The sequence below is a fragment of the Panthera tigris genome, chromosome A2 (assembly GCF_018350195.1).
Source record: "Panthera tigris isolate Pti1 chromosome A2, P.tigris_Pti1_mat1.1, whole genome shotgun sequence".
Lineage (NCBI taxonomy): Eukaryota > Metazoa > Chordata > Mammalia > Carnivora > Felidae > Panthera > Panthera tigris.
In genome coordinates, this window is record NC_056661.1 from 134710318 (window position 1) to 134729395 (window position 19078).

General features: G+C 40.7%; 1 protein-coding gene across 9 annotated transcripts in view; it reads right to left on the minus strand.

Annotated features, from left to right (window-relative positions):
* Positions 1-19078, minus strand: part of CTTNBP2 (cortactin binding protein 2) — a 170082-nt gene that overhangs the window by 41740 nt on the left and 109264 nt on the right. For all 9 annotated transcript variants that reach the window (XM_042970583.1, XM_042970631.1, XM_042970577.1 and 6 more), the window contains 3 exons: positions 18442-18592; positions 13859-14113; positions 3689-3806 (listed from right to left, as the gene is read on the minus strand). In XM_042970583.1, the coding sequence (XP_042826517.1) occupies positions 3689-3806; positions 13859-14113; positions 18442-18592 (524 nt within the window). The remainder of the gene's footprint in view (positions 1-3688; positions 3807-13858; positions 14114-18441; positions 18593-19078) is intronic.

A 19078-nucleotide genomic window follows, 5' to 3' on the forward strand; every position in this document is an offset into this window, starting at 1 on the left:
CACTCCACTTCTCACGAACTGAATTACGCGCTCACCAAGAGTCACTTGTGTTTATTCCCTAGTCTTTTATAAAGTGTCGAACTCATTACTGTAATTACTAAATTAAATATTCCATAAACTGATGAAATGACTTACTCTTCCTATAAAATTGAAGTTGAACACTTTACAGACACTGAACAAATGAGGTGCTAAAAAAAAAAGTTGGGGCACCTGGGTGGCTCAGTCGGTTAAGTGTCCGACTTCGGCTCAGGTCATGATCTCAAGGTTTGTGGGTTCGAGCCCTGCATCGGGCTCTGTGCTGACAGCTCAGAGCCTGGAGCCTGTTTCAGATTCTGTGTCTCCCTCTCTCTCTGCTCCTCCCCCATTCCTGCTCTGTCTCCCTCTGTCTCAAAAATAAGCAAACATTTAAAAAAATAAAATAAAAAAAAAAGTCACCTAAGGAGGTATGGATTAGACAACTACATAAAGCTAGAAAAGATTATCTTTGGGGTGCCTGGGTGGCTCTTGGTTTCACGTCAGGTCATGATCTCACAGTTCATGAGTTTGAGCCCCCATCGGGCTCTGAACAGTGCAGAGCCTGCCTGGGATTCTCTCTCTCTCCCTCGCTCTCTGCCCCTCTTACTCACTTTTGCTCTCTCAAACTAAATAAATAAACTAAAAAAAAAGAAAGAAAAAAATTATCTTACTTAAATTTTTTTAAAAGTTTATTTATTTTGGGTAGAGATTGGGCAGGGGAGGAGCAGAGAGAGAGAGGAAGAGAGAGAGAATCCCAAGCAGGCTCTGCACTGTCAGTGCAGAGTCCCATGAGGGGCTCAAACTCATGAATCGCACGCAAGATCATAACCTGAGCAGAAAGGAAGAGTTGGACACTTAACCAACTGACCACCCAGGTGCCCTGAAAAAAAAGATCTTAAGTCCTCAAACACTAGAAATCACAGATGAAGCATAAATGTGTGGTTTGTTCAAATAAGAATATGGGCAATTTCTATTAGCAAAACCATAGTAAAGTAAAAACCTTTACCTAAAAATTGATGGAAGAAATCTCTGTATGTTAAAGTTAACACAAAATGTTTAAAATGTATATTTTTAGGATTCCCTTCTTCAACTGGCTTTTTCTATTAACCAACTACTAGATTAGTTTATTTTCCAATTATCAACAATTCTCGGGGCACCTATCAGTTGATTGAGCGTCCAGTTCTTGGTTTCGGCTCAGGTCACAGTTTGAGAGTTTGAGCCCTGCACTGGGCTCTGTGCTGACTGTAAGTATGGAGCCTGCTTGGGATTCTGTCTCCCTCTCTCTGCCCCTCCTCCACTTGCTCTCTACCTCTCTCCCAAAATAATGTTAATAAATTTAATACGTTAAAATAAATGTTAAAAAATTTAATTATCAGTTCTCATCAATAGCATATGACACAACTGATCTCTCCCTGTTCTCTGATATGCTCCTGCAAGATTCCCTCATGCCTCCCTGGTCACTCTTTTATGCTGTTCCTTTGCTGGTCCCTTCACATTTTCCATTTTCTTAATGATAGAGTGTTGCAAGGCTCCTTTCTCTTACTTTTTCTGTGTTCACTTCCTTAGTGATCTCATCCAGTCCCATGACTTTAAATATCATCTATGAACTGCTGACTCTCAGATTTATGTATCCAGCTCATACTCATCTCTGGGATTCCTGCTGACTTGGCATCTCGACACAGATATCCTAACAGACATCTCCAATTCATAATTCCAAAACGGAACTCCTGATCTTCAATAGCAAAATCTGCTTCACCCACAGCTTTCCCGCCCCCCCCCCCTTTGACAGGTGATGGCCACTCCATCCTGCCAACTATTCAGGCTGAATACCTTGGGGTTACCCACAAATCCCTTCTCTCTCTCTCATACTGTAGGTTCAATCCATCAGGAAGTTCCACCGGCTCCGCCTTCAGCTGTATCCAGAACCCAACCACTTTCCACCATCTCATCTGCGACAATCCTGGATTGAGCCGTCACTGTCCTCTCTCACTGGAAGACGACGCCAAGGGCCTACCACGTCTCCCTGCCTCCACCTGTGACTTCCTACGTCTACTCTCAACAAAGCAGCCACAGATACTATGGAAATGTACATCAGATCCCATCACTCCGAAGCTCGAGCACTGAGACGGTTACCTTACAATGACCTACAAATTTCAGACAGATCAGACCTCCACCCCCATCCCTTCTTGTAACTTCTCTCTCCTCGCTCATTCAAAACCAGCACTCTGCCCTCCTCACAGTTCCTCAGACATAGCAGGTATGCTCCTGCTTGAGGACCTCTGTCCACGTGATGATGTTCTCCCTGGAAATCTCTTACCTGAGGTATCGACATCGTTGCTGTGCTCACCCCCTTCAAGTGTTTGCTTCAATGTCTCACAAGGGGGCTCTTCTGACCATTATTTTAAAAACTGAAACCCAGGGGCTCCTGAGTGGCTGACACTTAGTTTCAGCTCAGGTCATAATTTCATGGTTTCATGGGTTCAAGCCCCACATCAGGCTCTGTGCTGGTAGTGTGGAGCCTGCTTCGGATTTTCTCTCTCCCTGCCCCTCCCCAACTCACACACTCTCTCAAAATAAATAAATAAACTTAAAAAAAACAACACCACACAAAACCCAAGCTGAAACCCATCCTCATATGCCCAATCCTCCCTTAGTCTTTTCCGTAGCACATATCCCTGTCTCACATACCATACAATGAATTACTACTTATGTTTATTGTTCATTTTCTGTCTCAATGTCAGAATGTAAGGTAAAAACAAATTATTGATACAGTTAGCTGATTGGATGGATTGAGTGATAATCTCCATATAAGAAGTCATAATATTTTGTACAATCTGAAACTCCATATTCCATAAACCCACATGTGAACCTTTCAGAACATGTCCTGAGGAGTATACATTCTTAGAGCTGGAAGAGACCCAAAAGATCATCCATTACCTTCACAGACAGGTAGGCAACCAGGGGTTGAGAGATAACCAACTTGCCTACATTCATCTGATCAGCTGATGGCAAAGTACCCAGCCATGACTCTTCATACCCTATTAGTCTCATGTCTTAGAGACATAATCTAAGTCAGAAGAGCAATAATTATTTAAATACTGTCCAAGGTCATTAAAATACAATGAGGATCTAGCATTATTCTATTTAAGATTTTTTAAAATGTTTTTTATTAACTTTGAGAGACAGAGAGAGTGAACGAGCAGGAGCAGGGGAGGGCCGGGGTGGGGGGGAGAGAGTGGGGAAGGGAGAGAGGAGGAGAAAGGGAGGGAGGGAGAGAGAGGGGGAGAGAGGGAGGGTGGGAGGGAGAGAGAGAGAATGAATTCCAAGCAGGTTCACACTGTTAGAGCAGAGCCCAATGTGGGGCTCAAACTCACAAACCATGAGATCATGACCTGAGCTGAAACCAAGAGCTGGAGGCTTAACTGACTGAACCACACAGGTGCCCCAAAGATCTAGCATTATTTTAATAGCAACTAATTCTGTAAAAAGCCATTCTACATGGAAAAAAATAATTACCACATTTATAACCAATAAAACGTTTTTGTAGTTACTAGGGTTCAAAGAAGGCTGAGCAGAGAGTAAAGAAAACTGTAGCTGGATTAATCTTTTCCCATCATGCCAGAGGTGCCAGCAGTGTGGGTGAAGAAGGCACCAAGCTGCAAATGGCACTCACTCAGATTCTCCAGCAGATGCTTGCAGTCATCAGTGGCGACATCGTGCGCGGTCCGATGGCACTTATCTTTTCTTTCTGGCTCAAGCCCTCCATGCATACACAAGATTTCCAGGCAGTTCTAGAAAGGCAAGAGCTCTATTACATCATGTCCAAATGAGTAAACTCAAACGAAAAATCCAAGGGAAAAGTCATTTGCCTGTAACGAGCAAATCAGAAATTCTCTGCCAGACATCGTATTTCAATTCCAGCAATCCAAATACACACATTAATCTACACACTGGCTCAAAATGGAAAGCAAAGAGTGTGCTTCATTCAAATGTGAATCACAGGACCAAAACACTGCTCCACAGAACAGCCTCTTAGGTTTCAAGAGAAAAAGAACAGATTACTAATCATTCATGCTGCAGAATGAAATTAAGAAAGAAATTGGCTTCAGCAGACAGTATCCTTTTATGGTAATTTGGCAATATAAAGCCAAGACTTTGCTATAGGTGGGTGCTCCATGCTGTATTCTAGACAATGAACTGTTTCCCTAGTCATGTAAGTGCAGGGTTCCCATTGTAACAACTCTTGTCTCACGGTCCTCACAAGCACATTTATAACTGAGATCTTACGCTCTTATTTTTTTATATGAAAAATATGAACACCATGTTGATTGAGTTTTTAGAAAAACATTCCCAATATATTGAAGTTATGTGCTCTCTTTTTCAGCTCTTTCTTCTATGTTGCTTCAGGAAATCCCCATCAAAAAGTATCAGTAACCTATGAACTGAAAACTCTTAGTTCTCCAAAATTTTTCAAAACAAAGTAAAGACAATATATGTACAAACATTTTCAAGTAAGTAACTGCACGGCAAGAAATAACATCAGGATATTTATTAAGGACCTCTGCTATATCAACTTTTACTACTTGGTGATTTGTTTACTTATTTCCCACCAGAATAAGCACAGAACTGAATAGAACAGAAACCATAAAAGGAAACAAACAACCAAATAAGCAATATCCTTCTCATCTCTCCCCTGCAAACACGCGTTCGCGTGCACGCGCGCGCGCACACACACACACACACACACACACACACACACACACACGCTTTGGGCTGATTTCACTTCTGACAACAGTAAACCAGGTAGTCTGAAAGTCTACTGATTTTGCTGTAAAACATCACTTTTCTATTTTATAAAACACAAAACACACTTTTCCCTTCCTTTATGTAAATATTTTTATTGGCATACACTATCCTCATAGAAAAGTACACAAGCTTGAAGAAGTATCACAAAATGAACATAACTATGTAAGGAGCACTCTGGAAGCCTTCTGTATGTTTCATCTAAATCATTAGCCCCACCCTTCTCCCCCTCCGGTAACTCCTAGGATGATTTCTAATATCAGAGACTGGTTTATCCAGTTTATAAACTTAATATAATTGGAATCACACTGCAGTTTCACTTTTATATTTGGCTTTTCATTCAACATAATGTCTATAAAATTCATCCATATGCTGGGACTAAGCATAGTTTATCCTTCTTTTAAAAAATTACTGTGGGATATATGAACGTACCACAATTTACTTGTTAATGGACATCTGGGCTCCACTATGGACATTCTAGTACACATCCTTTGATAGACATATGTACACATTTCTGTTGGATCTATGTACATAGTTAGACTGTTGGGGCACAGGATATGCATATGTTGCTCTAGGTCAGTATATACTGCAAAGAGCTTTTAATAAGTGGCTATACTAAACTCCACTCCCACCACGAGTATGTGTGAGTTCCCGGTGCTTCATATTGCCCCCCAAACACACTTTATATATGAATTCATAAAGAAGTACAGAAAATCCCCTAAAGGTCAAAAAGAGAGAGAGAGAGAGAGACAGAGAGAGAGAGAGAGAGAGAGAGGAAACTAAACCACAAATTAAGTGAAATTTGAATAGGAAGCCAGTGTTGGTCTGAGGGCAAAGCTAATGTGGGCAATCTTTTCAGATGCTGGGGAGATGGGAGAGTAGGTCTTTGGACCTCTAAAATGGAGGAGTTGAACCAGAGGTATGCCTGCAAAGGGAGTGGACAAGAACATTGGTTTCTCATTGCCCCTGCTTAGGTTGGAGGGATCTCGTCTAAAAATTGTAATCGAAGTCTGTTTTTCATAGGTGGGTCTGGGGTTCAAGTTCAAAAACTCCCTAAGACGAGAAATGAGCTCAAAACAAAGTCAAATATATAAACAACAGTTCTTATCAAACTGTTATGACTAATTTGTATAATACCAGCAATGCATCTGATAGTAAATGAGAAATTCAGAAATGTTGATTTAGAAATTAATTTTAATGAGAAATTAAGTAGGATGCAATCTGAGCACTAATCTTTGTGAATTCCCAGATAAGAGATAAAAATGATACATTTATTATGCAAGTTAGTACTTGCAACAAAAGCAGGTAAGAGTCAAAACAGACCTGGATCCTAATTCTGCCAATATAAATGATTTTATCTATGCTTTTGCTAAATCATTTAACATTTTTCTGTTTCAGTTTCCTTATCTTTATTTAAATGTCTAGATTTCATATAGCTGTTATGTGACTTAATGGAAAAGATGCATAAAAAGCTCACATTCTTGGCATGCACTAAGCTCTCAATATTTATTAGCTGCTGTTATTATTATAATCAATGTAATAATCACCAGTTAGAAATATTCAATTAAATGTGAGGAATTACAGCACATCAACAAATGTCACTGATATCAATATAATTCTAGGTGATGCTACTTCAAATTATAAAGGGAAATAATAAAGGATTCAACCAAAATTCCTTTTTTTTGTTAGTTAATTTATTTTTTGAGAGAGAGAGGGAGCAGGGGAGGGGCAGAGAGAGAGGGAGAGAGAATCTCAATCAGGCTCCACACTGTCAGCACAGAACCTGATGTGGGACTCAAACTCACGAACTATGAGATCATGACCTGAGCCTAAATCAAGAGTCAGATGTTAACCAGCTGAGCCACCCAGGCTCTCCTCAACCAAACTCTTGAAGATTCTTTTACCTCAGACCTTCAAAGTGGGTTGTATATAGTTTTTATTCTACTCAGGTAGGTCGGTGGGCAAGAATATAAGCAGTGACTTTCCCTATGAGGAAGATGTCGGTCCCCATGAGGATAGCAGGAGATGCATATCCAAACCCATTACAAGTGTGAATTCTATGCCATGCTGGCTCCATGGGGAACACGAAGAGGTTGAAAGCCTCCACCCAAATGACACTTTACAAGCACCACCACAGCAATTACTTGAGTGCATAGTAAGTTCCAGGCACAGTTCCAACACTTTGCAAGTATCTAGTGCTCACTAATCCCCACAACTTTAAGGAAGAGGAACTAAGCACTCTACCAGGTGCTCTGTTAGAATTGAGGGTGGGAACTATGAGTAAGGTAACAGTTCTGCTTCTCATGGAGGACCACAGAGTGTAATACAGTCATGGGGAGAATGGCACTGAGGTGATGTCCCAAGTTGTACTATGTGGAAAAGGAGGGAAAAGTGGAGAAAGGAATCTAAGCTCTCTCCGTGATGGACACCATTTGTGAAGAGGATAAATGCTATGATGCCAGTCACTGCTACTGGAAAGTAGCAGAGGGAGTCCCAGGGGCCTAAACCAGGCAAGAGGTTCTACCCAAGTGATGCTGAGCAAGAGATCTGGATGAATGGATTTAAGCTAAAGTTCTACTCATTATGATAGAGATACATCTGTTACAAAAGAGACTTTAAAAAGCAGTGGTTTAAGCTTAATCTTTCCACTCACATCCCACTTGCCAGAACATAGGTAGGTGGACTCATTACCTGCAATGGAGGCTGGAGAATGTGGTCTTTATTTTGGGTGGTCATGGGTCCAGAACTCTGCAGGATCATCATAGGGGAAGGGGAAAGGTGATGTTGAGGGTCAATGACCCATCTCTGTCATGATCCTTGAAGGAGAGTGGAGAAGCGAGGTAGAAGTGCCAGGGAGACTAAGTAGAAACCCCAAGTCCAAAGAGCTTGATATACTACCAAAGTCAAGGAAGGGAGCTGGGAGTCTGACATTGGGCAGAGGGAGGGAGAGCACAAGCAATCTGCAAATGCACAGGTGGGCCAGTGTGGGTGCTGGGAACACCCTTGGGCTGTGGGTGTGCCCACTGCCTTACCAGGCAGGGGAGTGGGAGGCTGTTAAAATGGGAAATAAGCAAGAAGGTAAATTTAGGGGAGAGTGCCCAAAGATGAAGACAATCAGAGTTAGCTGTGAAGGGCTGAGTTGGCATGAAGATATGTTTTCTGTAGGCATAAGGATATGCTCAGGTAGCAAAGTGCCATGACAAGCTTGATTCTGAAAAGCAATTGGTGCATTTGGAAGATATACTGGAAAGGAAGGTGATAGCAAGATCGGTAAGAAAGAACTGTAATAACAGTCCATTCACCCATCAATTCAGCAAATACTCAGTACTTGCAGGCCAGAGACTCTGCTGGACACAGTGCATACAAAGATGGAAAAGTGATTTTTTTGGGAGGAGGTGGAAAGAGAGACAGGCATGCAAATAATTAAAGTACAAGCACTCTAAGTGAAGTGTGGAAAGGTGCCCTGGGAACACCTAGCTTCTGGAAGCCTGGATTTAAGCTGAGAGGTTTTCCAGGCAGGGAAGGGTCAGGACAGGAGAAGAGGCCATTTGAGGTAAAGGGAACAGCAGACACAAAGACAGGGAGAGAAGAAAGAGCACACGATGTTTGCACAGCAGCCCAGCAGTGCCTGCTTAGAGCACAGAACACATTAGGGGAGGAGGAGACAGGAAGTGTCCCTGTGGAGTGAACTGAGTCCAGATCAGGAAAGGACTTGTCTGTCATCATAAAAACCTAGCACTTATCCTGGAAGTGACAGAGCCTTGGAAAGATGCTGAGCAGGGAAATTACATTAGCAAGTTCCCCTGTCTGAAAAGCCCCTCTCATGGCAGGCTAACAGAGTAGAGAGACGGCAGATGAGGAGACTGGCGGAGTCTGAAACCTCGGACAGTGGACGAGGAGGGCTCCCCCAGGGTAGTGCCCACAAGATATGGAGGAGGCGACATATTCAAAATTCACTTGTGAAGGAAAAAAATCTGGAGTTGCACCAATCATCTCAGTTCATTAAGTTAGTAAGACGGAGCAGGTAAACACAAATGCCAGGTGATGGTGCTGCATTAAGAAAGAAGGGATGTAGCAGACTGGAGGAGGACAAACAGGGGAACCCAGTGACGCAGCCACGTGGAGCTGTGTGATGGAAGCAAACATGAATATGATGGTCAGCAGGGTTACCATACAACTGCCCAAACTGGTGCACCTGCAAGAGTAAAAAGGGGGCACTATTAATAATTACACTAGGATGACAGGCATAAATGGAGACTGTACTGGGCAAAGGAACTTTGCTGCTCTACTTATCAGCCCTGTAAACTGTGGCCCTCCTGAATAAGACCTTATTGGATAAAATCAGAAAATGAGTAGGCAGGACTAAAGATAACATTTTGGAATCTCTATAGATTATAACTGGGATCATTCAAGGAAAAAGGTACAAAGTGCGAGGAACAAAAGGGTCAAAACCCAGATCCATGAAAGATGTTAGTGGAAAACACAGAAGAGTCCATGTCTCAGGTGAGGGGTGGAGCAGGACTCTGGCTGGCTAATTTAGATTAGAATCCTTTCGGGCGCCTGGGTGGCTCAGTCGGTTAAGGGTCCAACTCTTGATCTCGGCTCAGGTAACAATCTCTCGGTTCATCAGATCCAGCTCCACATTAGGCTCTGTGCTGATAGGGCAGAGCCTGCTTAGGATTCTCTCTCTGCTCCTCCTTCACTCGTGCTCCCCCTATCTCTCTCTAAAAATAAACAAACTTAAAAAAATAAAAATAAAATAATTCTTTAGGATCCTATCAGTTAATCCGTCCTGCTCAAATTAAGCAAGGATGCAATACTCTGCACTGAACATTCTGGAATAAATGTCAAAAAATAACAGCGTTCCCTTTGTTTACCAACAGCTGAGTCAGTCTGGCTTTTCCAAACAGGTTTTTATAAAAGTTAAGGGGAAAAGAGGAAATAATCATGGAGAATTAAAAACACAAAAACAGATTCCAAAGAACAGATTTCTACTTATCATGAACAACATCTAGTTCCAAAGAGTTGGTCCAACTTCATAGATATCTTATCTTTCTCCTTTCCTAGCCAGCTACTCAACCACATGTGACAAAGAAGAAATTAGTGACTCCTATCATCTTTTTCTCTGCAGCCATGACCCAAGGAGAGGGAATCTAAATCTTGGGGCCCCATGTGGGCCTCTATACTTGAGACACACACCTCATCCAGACCACCTAGACGGGATGGATATTACTGTGTGAGAGGAAATGCCTAATGCTCTCTGGCTAAATGTATCAGGCACAACAGAATCCTAATACAATATAAGAATGGCCTAAAGATGGTAACACAAGGTCCACTGCCTGACCAGAGGACAGCAGTCTTGTTCATCCTACAAGATGCCGGAAATAAATGTCTGGAAGACAGGCAAAAAAAAAAAAAAAAACCAAAAAACAGGTGTGGAGATTCATGAGTTCAAGCCGTGCGATGGGCTCTTTGCTGACAGCTCGGAGCCTGGAGCCTGTTTCAGATTCTGTGTCTCTCTCTCTCTGCCCCTCCCCCACTCAGGCTCTGTCTCTGTCTCTGTCTCTCTCTCTCAAAAATAATTATTTAAAAAATTAAAAAAAATATATAGGACCAGCCAATTGTAAATGGAGTGTGGGAATTGCTTATGGTTAAACAAAAGAGAAAACCTGGTCATCGAGTTGGAGGGGAAGTGAGGAAGGGGCAGTGTTCTGGAAGCAGAGGAAGGAGTCTGCATTAATAGTAAACATGTTAACCCAGAGAGACTAAGAGCCTGAGTGACAGGAAGCCACCAGCTTTGGTAATACACATAAACTAGAATTATAATTGGGAGGACACATACAGTCCTCCCAAATAATCTCATTGTATGGGAACCTCAACAACAGAGATACCAAATTCATAAAATGTTCCTAATAGGTTTTACTTGACATGTAAAGGGCTCATGACACCAGACAGTTTCACTAAAAACTCTTCTTTCTATTTGCCCTGAGATGAAAACAAAGGTTTGTGCTCAGTGATTAGTCATAGGCCAGCTTTAGAGAGAGGTACTCCTATTACCAAACACTAGATAGTGATTTGCGTAAATTGCTTAGCCACTGGGAGAAAGACCAAGGACTAAAGTGGGAAAAGCACTGATTCGGGAATCTGATCTTCCGTGAACTGATCTTAGGAAATTAGGTATACTATCTTCCTCGAGACTTGATTTTTTCATCTGCAAAATGAAGGGGTTGGCCTGGGTGAGGTATGTCCCTTGGAGCTGTGAAATCCCACACTTCTTTACTGAATGGCACAAGAAAACTGAAGTCATCTTCTTGGGTAATGACATACTATTACCTTACATAGCTCGGACCCATATATGCTGCCCTACAGAGGAAAAATATTCGTTTTTTAATCTACTGTGGTCATGATAGAATCTTTCACCTACATGATGATTAACTCAGAATTGTAATTAATTTTTTCAGAAAATTAGTCTTAGCAACTAGTTGTAAATGAATTACCTCTCTGGTGAACTATCTCAGTCAGGATATGAACACTGTATCAGGCCAACGATGCAAAAGTACTTTCTAATACCTTTGACTAGGGAGGAAGGCAGCATGGTACAGTGTGAAGATAATGAAATCAGGCAATCTGGGCTTCATTCCCAACTTCTCTCTACTACTCCCTCCAGGGTTTAAATGTCCTAATCATAAAATGAAGAGGCTAGACTGGAAGATGAAATATCCATTCCAGGGCTAAAAAAAAAAAAAAATCATTTTAATCTATGATTTTACTCAGCAGTGTGTGAATGTTGTCAGTCATGATCACTTTTAAAAACCTCTCTTTAAAAATTTATCTTAAGCCTCTTAAAGAGAATACAGGAGGAGTCTATGAGAGAAAGTGTCCTCTTCCCCTTTGCTCAACAATGACCAAGTATCTACATGCACCAGGGGCCTGGGGATCCATGAAGATACCATCCTGGATCACAAAAAGCAGCAGGACTAATAAGGAGTTCATAATAAAGGAGTTGAGCAGCAACACAAGTGCCCTACCCTGCAGGGTAACTCACCCTAGGGAGTGGTTTTTCTCTCTCTGCCTAGCTTGAGAGGTTCAGCAGCTGAACATTCTGGATCAGTGATGTTCAGGTTTTCTTTTGTTGGCTTTGTTTTTTTTTTTTTTTTTTTTTGCCTCCAGGTTGTGTGTGTGCACAACCCCACTATCAGTAGCACCTTGCATTATCTTCAGATTTCCTTGAGGGGGTGGCAAGAGGTTGAAAACAACTCCTTCAATACACCCTTCCACCATCAAATGAGATACACGGTCTTAAATTAACGGTGCATTTTCAAATGTAAACTTTTCACATTTCACATCTTTGTCTCTTAAAAACTTTGATGTCATATGTACTGCATCCCATTCAAATCAAGACACGTCTATCAAGTTCACAAAATTTTTGTACTTTTTGTTAAAGCGTAAAATGGAACAAAACTACTAACAAGCAATACCTCCACAACGAACTAAATCATGCCTTTTTCTCACTTAAAAAAAAAAAAAAAAAAAAAAAGAGGCCCAAAGTGAACAGCTTCTGTTCTAGATCTTAATAACAGGAAGTTACCCAACCAGGAGCTCCAAATGCAATTTCTAGCTATTCCCAGAGATCTCCATCTGGATGAACCTCTCACAGCACTTAAATCCAGCACGTCTAAACCCACGTTCTATCTTGTTAATCATAATGACGCCTCTTCTCTTTCCAGGAATGTCATTGTTCCCCTTCGTGTCAGCTCCCTCTTTTCCTGCATCTCATCTGTCTTCAATCCATGGACATTTCTGGTCTGTAATGTGTTTCATTATTTCTACCACTCTCTTCATCTTTCACCTAGTCTCTCTCCCTGCCGCCAATTGTTTCATAACATAATCTTCTTTAAGTTGTTGCTAAAGTAATCATTCAAACTATAGAGCTGATTGTTTTCCTCCTTCGTACAAGACCTTTCGATAAAGCCCCAACTCCTTAAAATGTCACTGAAGCCCATGCCATCCCAGGAAGCTCCCAGTCCCATCTTACTTCTCACTACCCCTCATCAGCTCAGCCAGTGTTCAGCCCACTTCCCTGCTCCCTGTCTCTGTTCCCGCTGCTCCCTGATCTCAACTACTCTCCAATCTCAGTGATGAGTGGCAAAGTTAACCCCCCCTTGCAAGGCCCAAATCACTTCCATTGCCTCCAGAAACAGCCATTTCTGAGCCTAACATCCCTGAAACTCTGCTTCTTGAAATACGTGCATTGTCTTTTTTCAAAAAATAAAATAAAATTTGCATTTTTATAGTGTTCCAACCACATGTCCATTACCCTTGTTTTAATTTTTTGTGTTCTCTTATCCTACACTTGTCTTGTATCCTATACTCTTGCCACTGAACTAGCAGTTAGCTAATGGTATAAATATCCCTGCAAATATTAGCTTACACAGTGCCTTGCACTCAGGAGTTTCCTAATAGCTTTCTATTGCTAAACTATATTATCGCTAAACTGATCAAAACTGAAAAAAAAGAAACATGAGTGAATGGCATACTATATTGTTTTCTTAATGATCAGTATCACTTTCTACTCTGATGAGTGAAATCTCGAGCTCCCTCTTACCTACCAGTAAAACAGCACTGGAAGGATGTAAATGAGGCAGTTCAGAGTCAAGGGCATGCATTTCAATCTTGGCCCTCACTCTAACTAGTACCAAGGCCTTGGCCTTTGAATCAAACAATCCAGTACACTAAATCAACACCAAACTCTTTCTCCTAATTTTACAAGACATAAAAAAAAATTAAATAAATGTCTGAAATTACTCCCACATTTGTTAAAAAACTCCAAGTATGATTTTTAGAAAAAGTCTCATATATGGTTGACTGTAAATACTACTGGACAGAAAAAATTCAGTTCATATTGGTAGCTGATCATCTCTTGCAATGGTTTTCACTCAATTTCCAATCATTCCATTGAAATGCATTCAGTCAATAGCAGACAATGTTGTCACTTATCAAGTTACAACTATGCAATGAGGCCAGCGGCCATGAGACACACCTTAAAACCTTTTGAAGCAGCAATATGGGCAGCGGTCCAGCCTTCTCTGTCAGCGTGGTTAATAAGTTCTGCAGGAACAACAGGCTTGGATGTGCCTTCAGGACTCTCTTCTCCTTGATCCAAGTCAAAGACAACTGACTCATACTCTTCCTCATGCAAAGAGTTTCTGCAAGCTGGTGCTCTATGGTACATAAGAAGCTTGAGGCTGTCCACATTACCAGTGTCTACAGCTGCGTGAACTGGTGTCCAGCCATCCTGAAGACAAAATGACCAGGAGGAAAGGATTGATTACAACGTTAATGTTGAGAACAGTGTTATTTAAAGTTCACCTCTAAATGTTCTTGGGCATGAACCACTGAGCTGGGAAAAGCAGGCATTCCAATTCTGAGTATCATTGATGAGCTGAGTCAAGTTCACTGACCTCTGTCAATTACCATATTTCTCAATGCTATGACTCATGTTTGCTGTTTTGTAAGACTTTCCACTTAGCAGTTAACTATTTGGAGTGAACAGGTACTGTCCAGGCTGGTAACTATGGACTACATATGGCAAAACAAAATCTCTACATAGAATACAAAAGAGAATGAACTTTAGCATAAAAATTTTTAAACATTTATATCCAAGTAGGGTATTATTAGTAATGTACTAAATGAATGCTGCCATAATCCAGTTTTACTTATAGGGCAGAGTCCTAACTGGTGATCTTAAAGTTTTATGTCAATGATTCCTGAAGGAAAAATTCTAGATAATAAGGAAAAGGTAGACATATAGGAAAAACAAAGGCAAATAACTTCATGAGGTGTCTATGTGCCCCTATTGAGAGCTCTGGGATTGCAGCTAGAAACTGATAAATGCAAGCTTAGGAAATGTTCCAAGTAAAATTATTAGGCCCATTGTCTAGAATACATTACTGTGAAGCCTTTAGCATTGACTTAGCAGGTTGCTAGAGTTGTTAACTCAGAGCTCTTTCCTAAGGCAGTGGTTCTCAAGTGTAGTCACCAGACCAGCCAGCATCAGCATCATCTGGGAATTTGTTGGAAATGAAAGTTGTTAAGCCTCAACCCAGACCTAATGAATGAGAAACTCTGGAGGTAAGGCCCAGCAATTTGTGCTTTAACCAGCCCCCTGGGTGATTCAGACTCCCTGAAGCTTGACAAGCACTTTTCAAGTGAAAATCTTGGTCCTCTTTCAGTCTCTCATTTTTATATAGGGTCTTCCTTTCACTCAAGTACCTGTCTTCATTACATTTTTAAGACTTTCATAAAAGAAGATAATTATTTTGGTGATTTGTTGTTTGGGCTTTATTTTCCTTTTGGCCTTTTTTTTTTTCATGTGGTATTTCATATTGCTATGTTAAAAATCTTTCAGTGAGCTAAAGCACACTTTTTTAAAATAATGGGGTAGAAGGCAGGAGAAAAACAGTAAGCGGTAACAAGGTATGTTTATAGTGAGTCATCTGATCATTTGCTAAAGCTTCCCTTGATAAAATAGATTTTTCTCTGGTTCTGTCCTTCATACCCATGAAGTTGACTTGGGTAAGACAAGATCACGGCTGTGCAGTAAATGGAATACCTTATAGTCCTTAAGCATACACCAGAGCTAGGTAAAGCATTTCATGGCTTGTTCTTTGTTGGGCTACAGACACCTTTATTTGGTTTTCAGCCTTAATTAGGCACCAGAGTGTAAGCGCTCTTGACTTTCCCTAGTCAAATCTCTTGACTTTTTCCTAATTTTTACATTACAAAGGCTATGTAATCATTTCTGAAAAACTTTCAATTTACCATTCTCTCCTTTGACTTCTTATTAAAAGTCATAAGAAATAATTATTCCCTTAAGATCCTCTATCATTACTGTTTATCTCTGTATTTTGGAGCCTCTATACTTCTAATGATCGTTAATTCAAAGGGATACATGCACCTCTATGTTTATAGCAGCATTATTTACAATAGCCAAGATATGGAAGCAGCCCAAGTGTCCATTGACTGATGAATGGATAAAGAAGTGAGATATATATATGGAATATTAGTTAGCCATAAAAAAACGAAATATTGCCATTTGCAATGACATGGATGGAGCTTGAGTATAATGCTAAGTGAAATAAGTCAGAGAAAGACAAATATCATATGATTTCACTCAAATGTGGAATTTAAGAAACAAAACAAATAAGCAAAGGGAAAAATAGAAGACAGAGACAAATCAAGAAACAGTCTTAACTACAGAGAGCAAACCAGAGGGAGGTGGGTGGGGGGTGGGTTAAATAGATGATGGAGATTAAGTAAGGAGTGCACTTGCCATTAAAACAAAAACAAACAAAACCCACAGGATTTAAGGGTGATCTATAAATTAGATAATGCAGCTTTTTATTCTAGGAAATCTTAAGGATGTTTCCTATGAGAGGAATACACAACACAACCAATTCTCTATTAACAGAAGAAATCCAAGGTTCAGATAACCTTTGGAAATTGAATGTCTATACTTGTCTTTCATTAGGAACATATGGTAGGATGGTGATTATTATACCTTAATTATTCTAGGAAGCTGCAAAAACAAAACTAAAGTAATTCCTGAGCCCAATGAAGAATGGATCATGATGGAAGTTCCATAACTCCTAAAGCTCACAGAGGGTCCCATCAGAGAAATGGATGTCAGTGTGCACAGGGCAGATTCCTTGATCTTCAAGTGGTTCACAATGAGTTGATGAAGACAAATTTGGGAGGGCTGACTGAAAAGTTTGTTTCGAATGCATTTCTATGTGGCTGAGCCAAAAGTATCATCCAAGGACTCTTCCATGCATCAGACTCCAAAAGTCTGCAGTTTCTAAATCTCTTGGGACTTTATCTGTGCACCTTGTGTAGGAGATAACAGAACTGTGTGGGATGGAGTCAAGAGCGACTTGGGGTCTAGTGGATTTCTACACACAGTGCTTCTAGTTCTGAGCCAAATTAGACAATGACCCTGAACTCTGTGAGGTGCTGCATGATCTTAGCAATAACAAACATCAGTCAGAGGAAGAACAGTGAGCACAAATAACCCTCCTCTAAGTACTGACAATGGGCACTGTCTTGTGACAAAACTCCCTTTTGTTTATACGTGTTACAACTGACTCCTACATTGTAATTGATGGTGGTGGTGACCATGGGGACAGCTGACATTTGTTTACTGCTCACAATTCCCAGGGCACTTATACCAACTACCTTATGTAGATAAGCTAATTTCACTTTAATACGCTTAGACTCATTTTGTAGAGGGGTCACCCAAGGCACAGAGAAGTAACATACCTTGCCTAAGCTCACACAGCTGTGTGTAGGCATGGTCCAAGCCCAAAAAGGTTTGATTTCACAGCCTGATCTCTCAGGCAATAGGCAGTAGTTTTATATCACCACCATTGTCACTAATGCAACGGTTGATACTTCCGTGGCTCTTGATATGATGCATCCTGAAAATATATCCAGAATTGGACCAATCCCCACTGTTTCTACCCCTCAACCTTGATCCAAACCACCATTACTTTTTCCCTGGAGTAAAACAAGATTCCTACGGCTCTCTCTTGGCAGCTGCTCTGCCACTCCTACAGTTTATTCTCAAACCTGCAGCCAGAGTGACTCATAAAAATGAGTCAGTTCACGTCCTTGCTCTCTTCAAAACCATCCATCCGACGCCCTTATTCCAAGTCCTTGCCAATGGCCCACAAGGCCCTTTGTGGTGGGCCTCTGGCCACAAAGATCTGCCTGCACTGCTCTCCTGCCTCAGTCCTGGTACCCTGCTCCCATCTCTTCATCTCTTCATGGCGCACACCCTTGCTTCCTTCAGGTCTTGGCTCAACTGTCACATATTCAACAAAGACTTTTCCCACCAACTCCTCTGAAGTAGTCCCGACCCCAGGCATTTCCATCTTCTAAACATCTAGCTACTAACTATTTACTTACTTGTTTACTGTCACCCCTCCTGCCCCATGAGGATATAAGATCCATGAGGGCAGGACTGTTTCACTTCCTGCTGTCTCTTCTGTCCCTAGCATAGCTAGTGCTCAGGAAGTATTTGTTGAGTGAGTAAAAAGTACACCTCCATTATATCCCCTGATTCTGAAAACAGCCAGGATGCAGGTATTCAGTTTCCTATTTTACAGTGAATAATCTGAGGTTCAGAGGATAAAGGACCAGTTAAGCTAACAGACAAGGCTTTTCATTAGCAGATGCTCAAACAGAAGTCAGAGGTCAGACACTGTCCATATCTGATATCCTAAAAGCAACACCAAGCAGCCTCTATTTTAGTAAAACTTTGGTTTGCGAGCATAATTCATTCCGGAAACATGCTTGTTATCCAAAGCACTCTTATATCAAAGCAAATTTCAAGAACCATTGGCTCAGTTGTGATCATGTGATGTTTGGTATCGTGTAGTACTCTTATTGCAAGACACCGCTCGTTTGTCAAGTTAAAATTTATCAGAAATGTTTGCTCATCTTGCAGAACACTTACAGAACAAGTTACTCGCAATCCAAGGTTTTGTTGTATTTTGTTTTTCTAGCTATAGAGTTGGCCGACAGGGTAAATTATAGTACAAAACCCAAAGAACTGGTACTCACTCTGGTTTTTACACTCCGATCAGTTCCAGCTTCCAATAAGAGTTGAATACATTCCTTATTTCCATTTTTACAGGCCAAATATAGAGGTGTCTGTCCTTCATCAGCAGCATGATTAATGTTAGCATCATATGAAATTAATAATTCTACACACCTAAACACAAGATCATGATTAATTACACTAAAACTGGCTGGATTTCTGAAGCATCTGACCAAGATGTTAATTATAGAAAATAATGCTAAAGCAATTCTGTATCTTTCTACATCAATTGTTTGTTTATATATATATATATATATATATATGTTTGATGGTTAGATAAAAAGTTGAAAACAGCTTTACATATATATGTTTATATATATATATAATATATTATAGATAGATAGATGTGTATCAATTACTGTGGGTCTTATTTGATGGATACTGTTTTATAGCAAGGCTAGAAGCTATATTTTAGCCACAAATTTACCCCCATGAAAATTTTAAATAGCAGCATTGGTCAAGTGCTAAAACTTGGTTTTGACACTTCTCTGTAAACAACTTGTAAAAAAAAAAAAAAGTGCTTGCAGTATGTTTAACTAATTTGGATGAATGGTGGAACTGTGGTTGACATATATATTATTTGTGGTTCAAAATCACTTA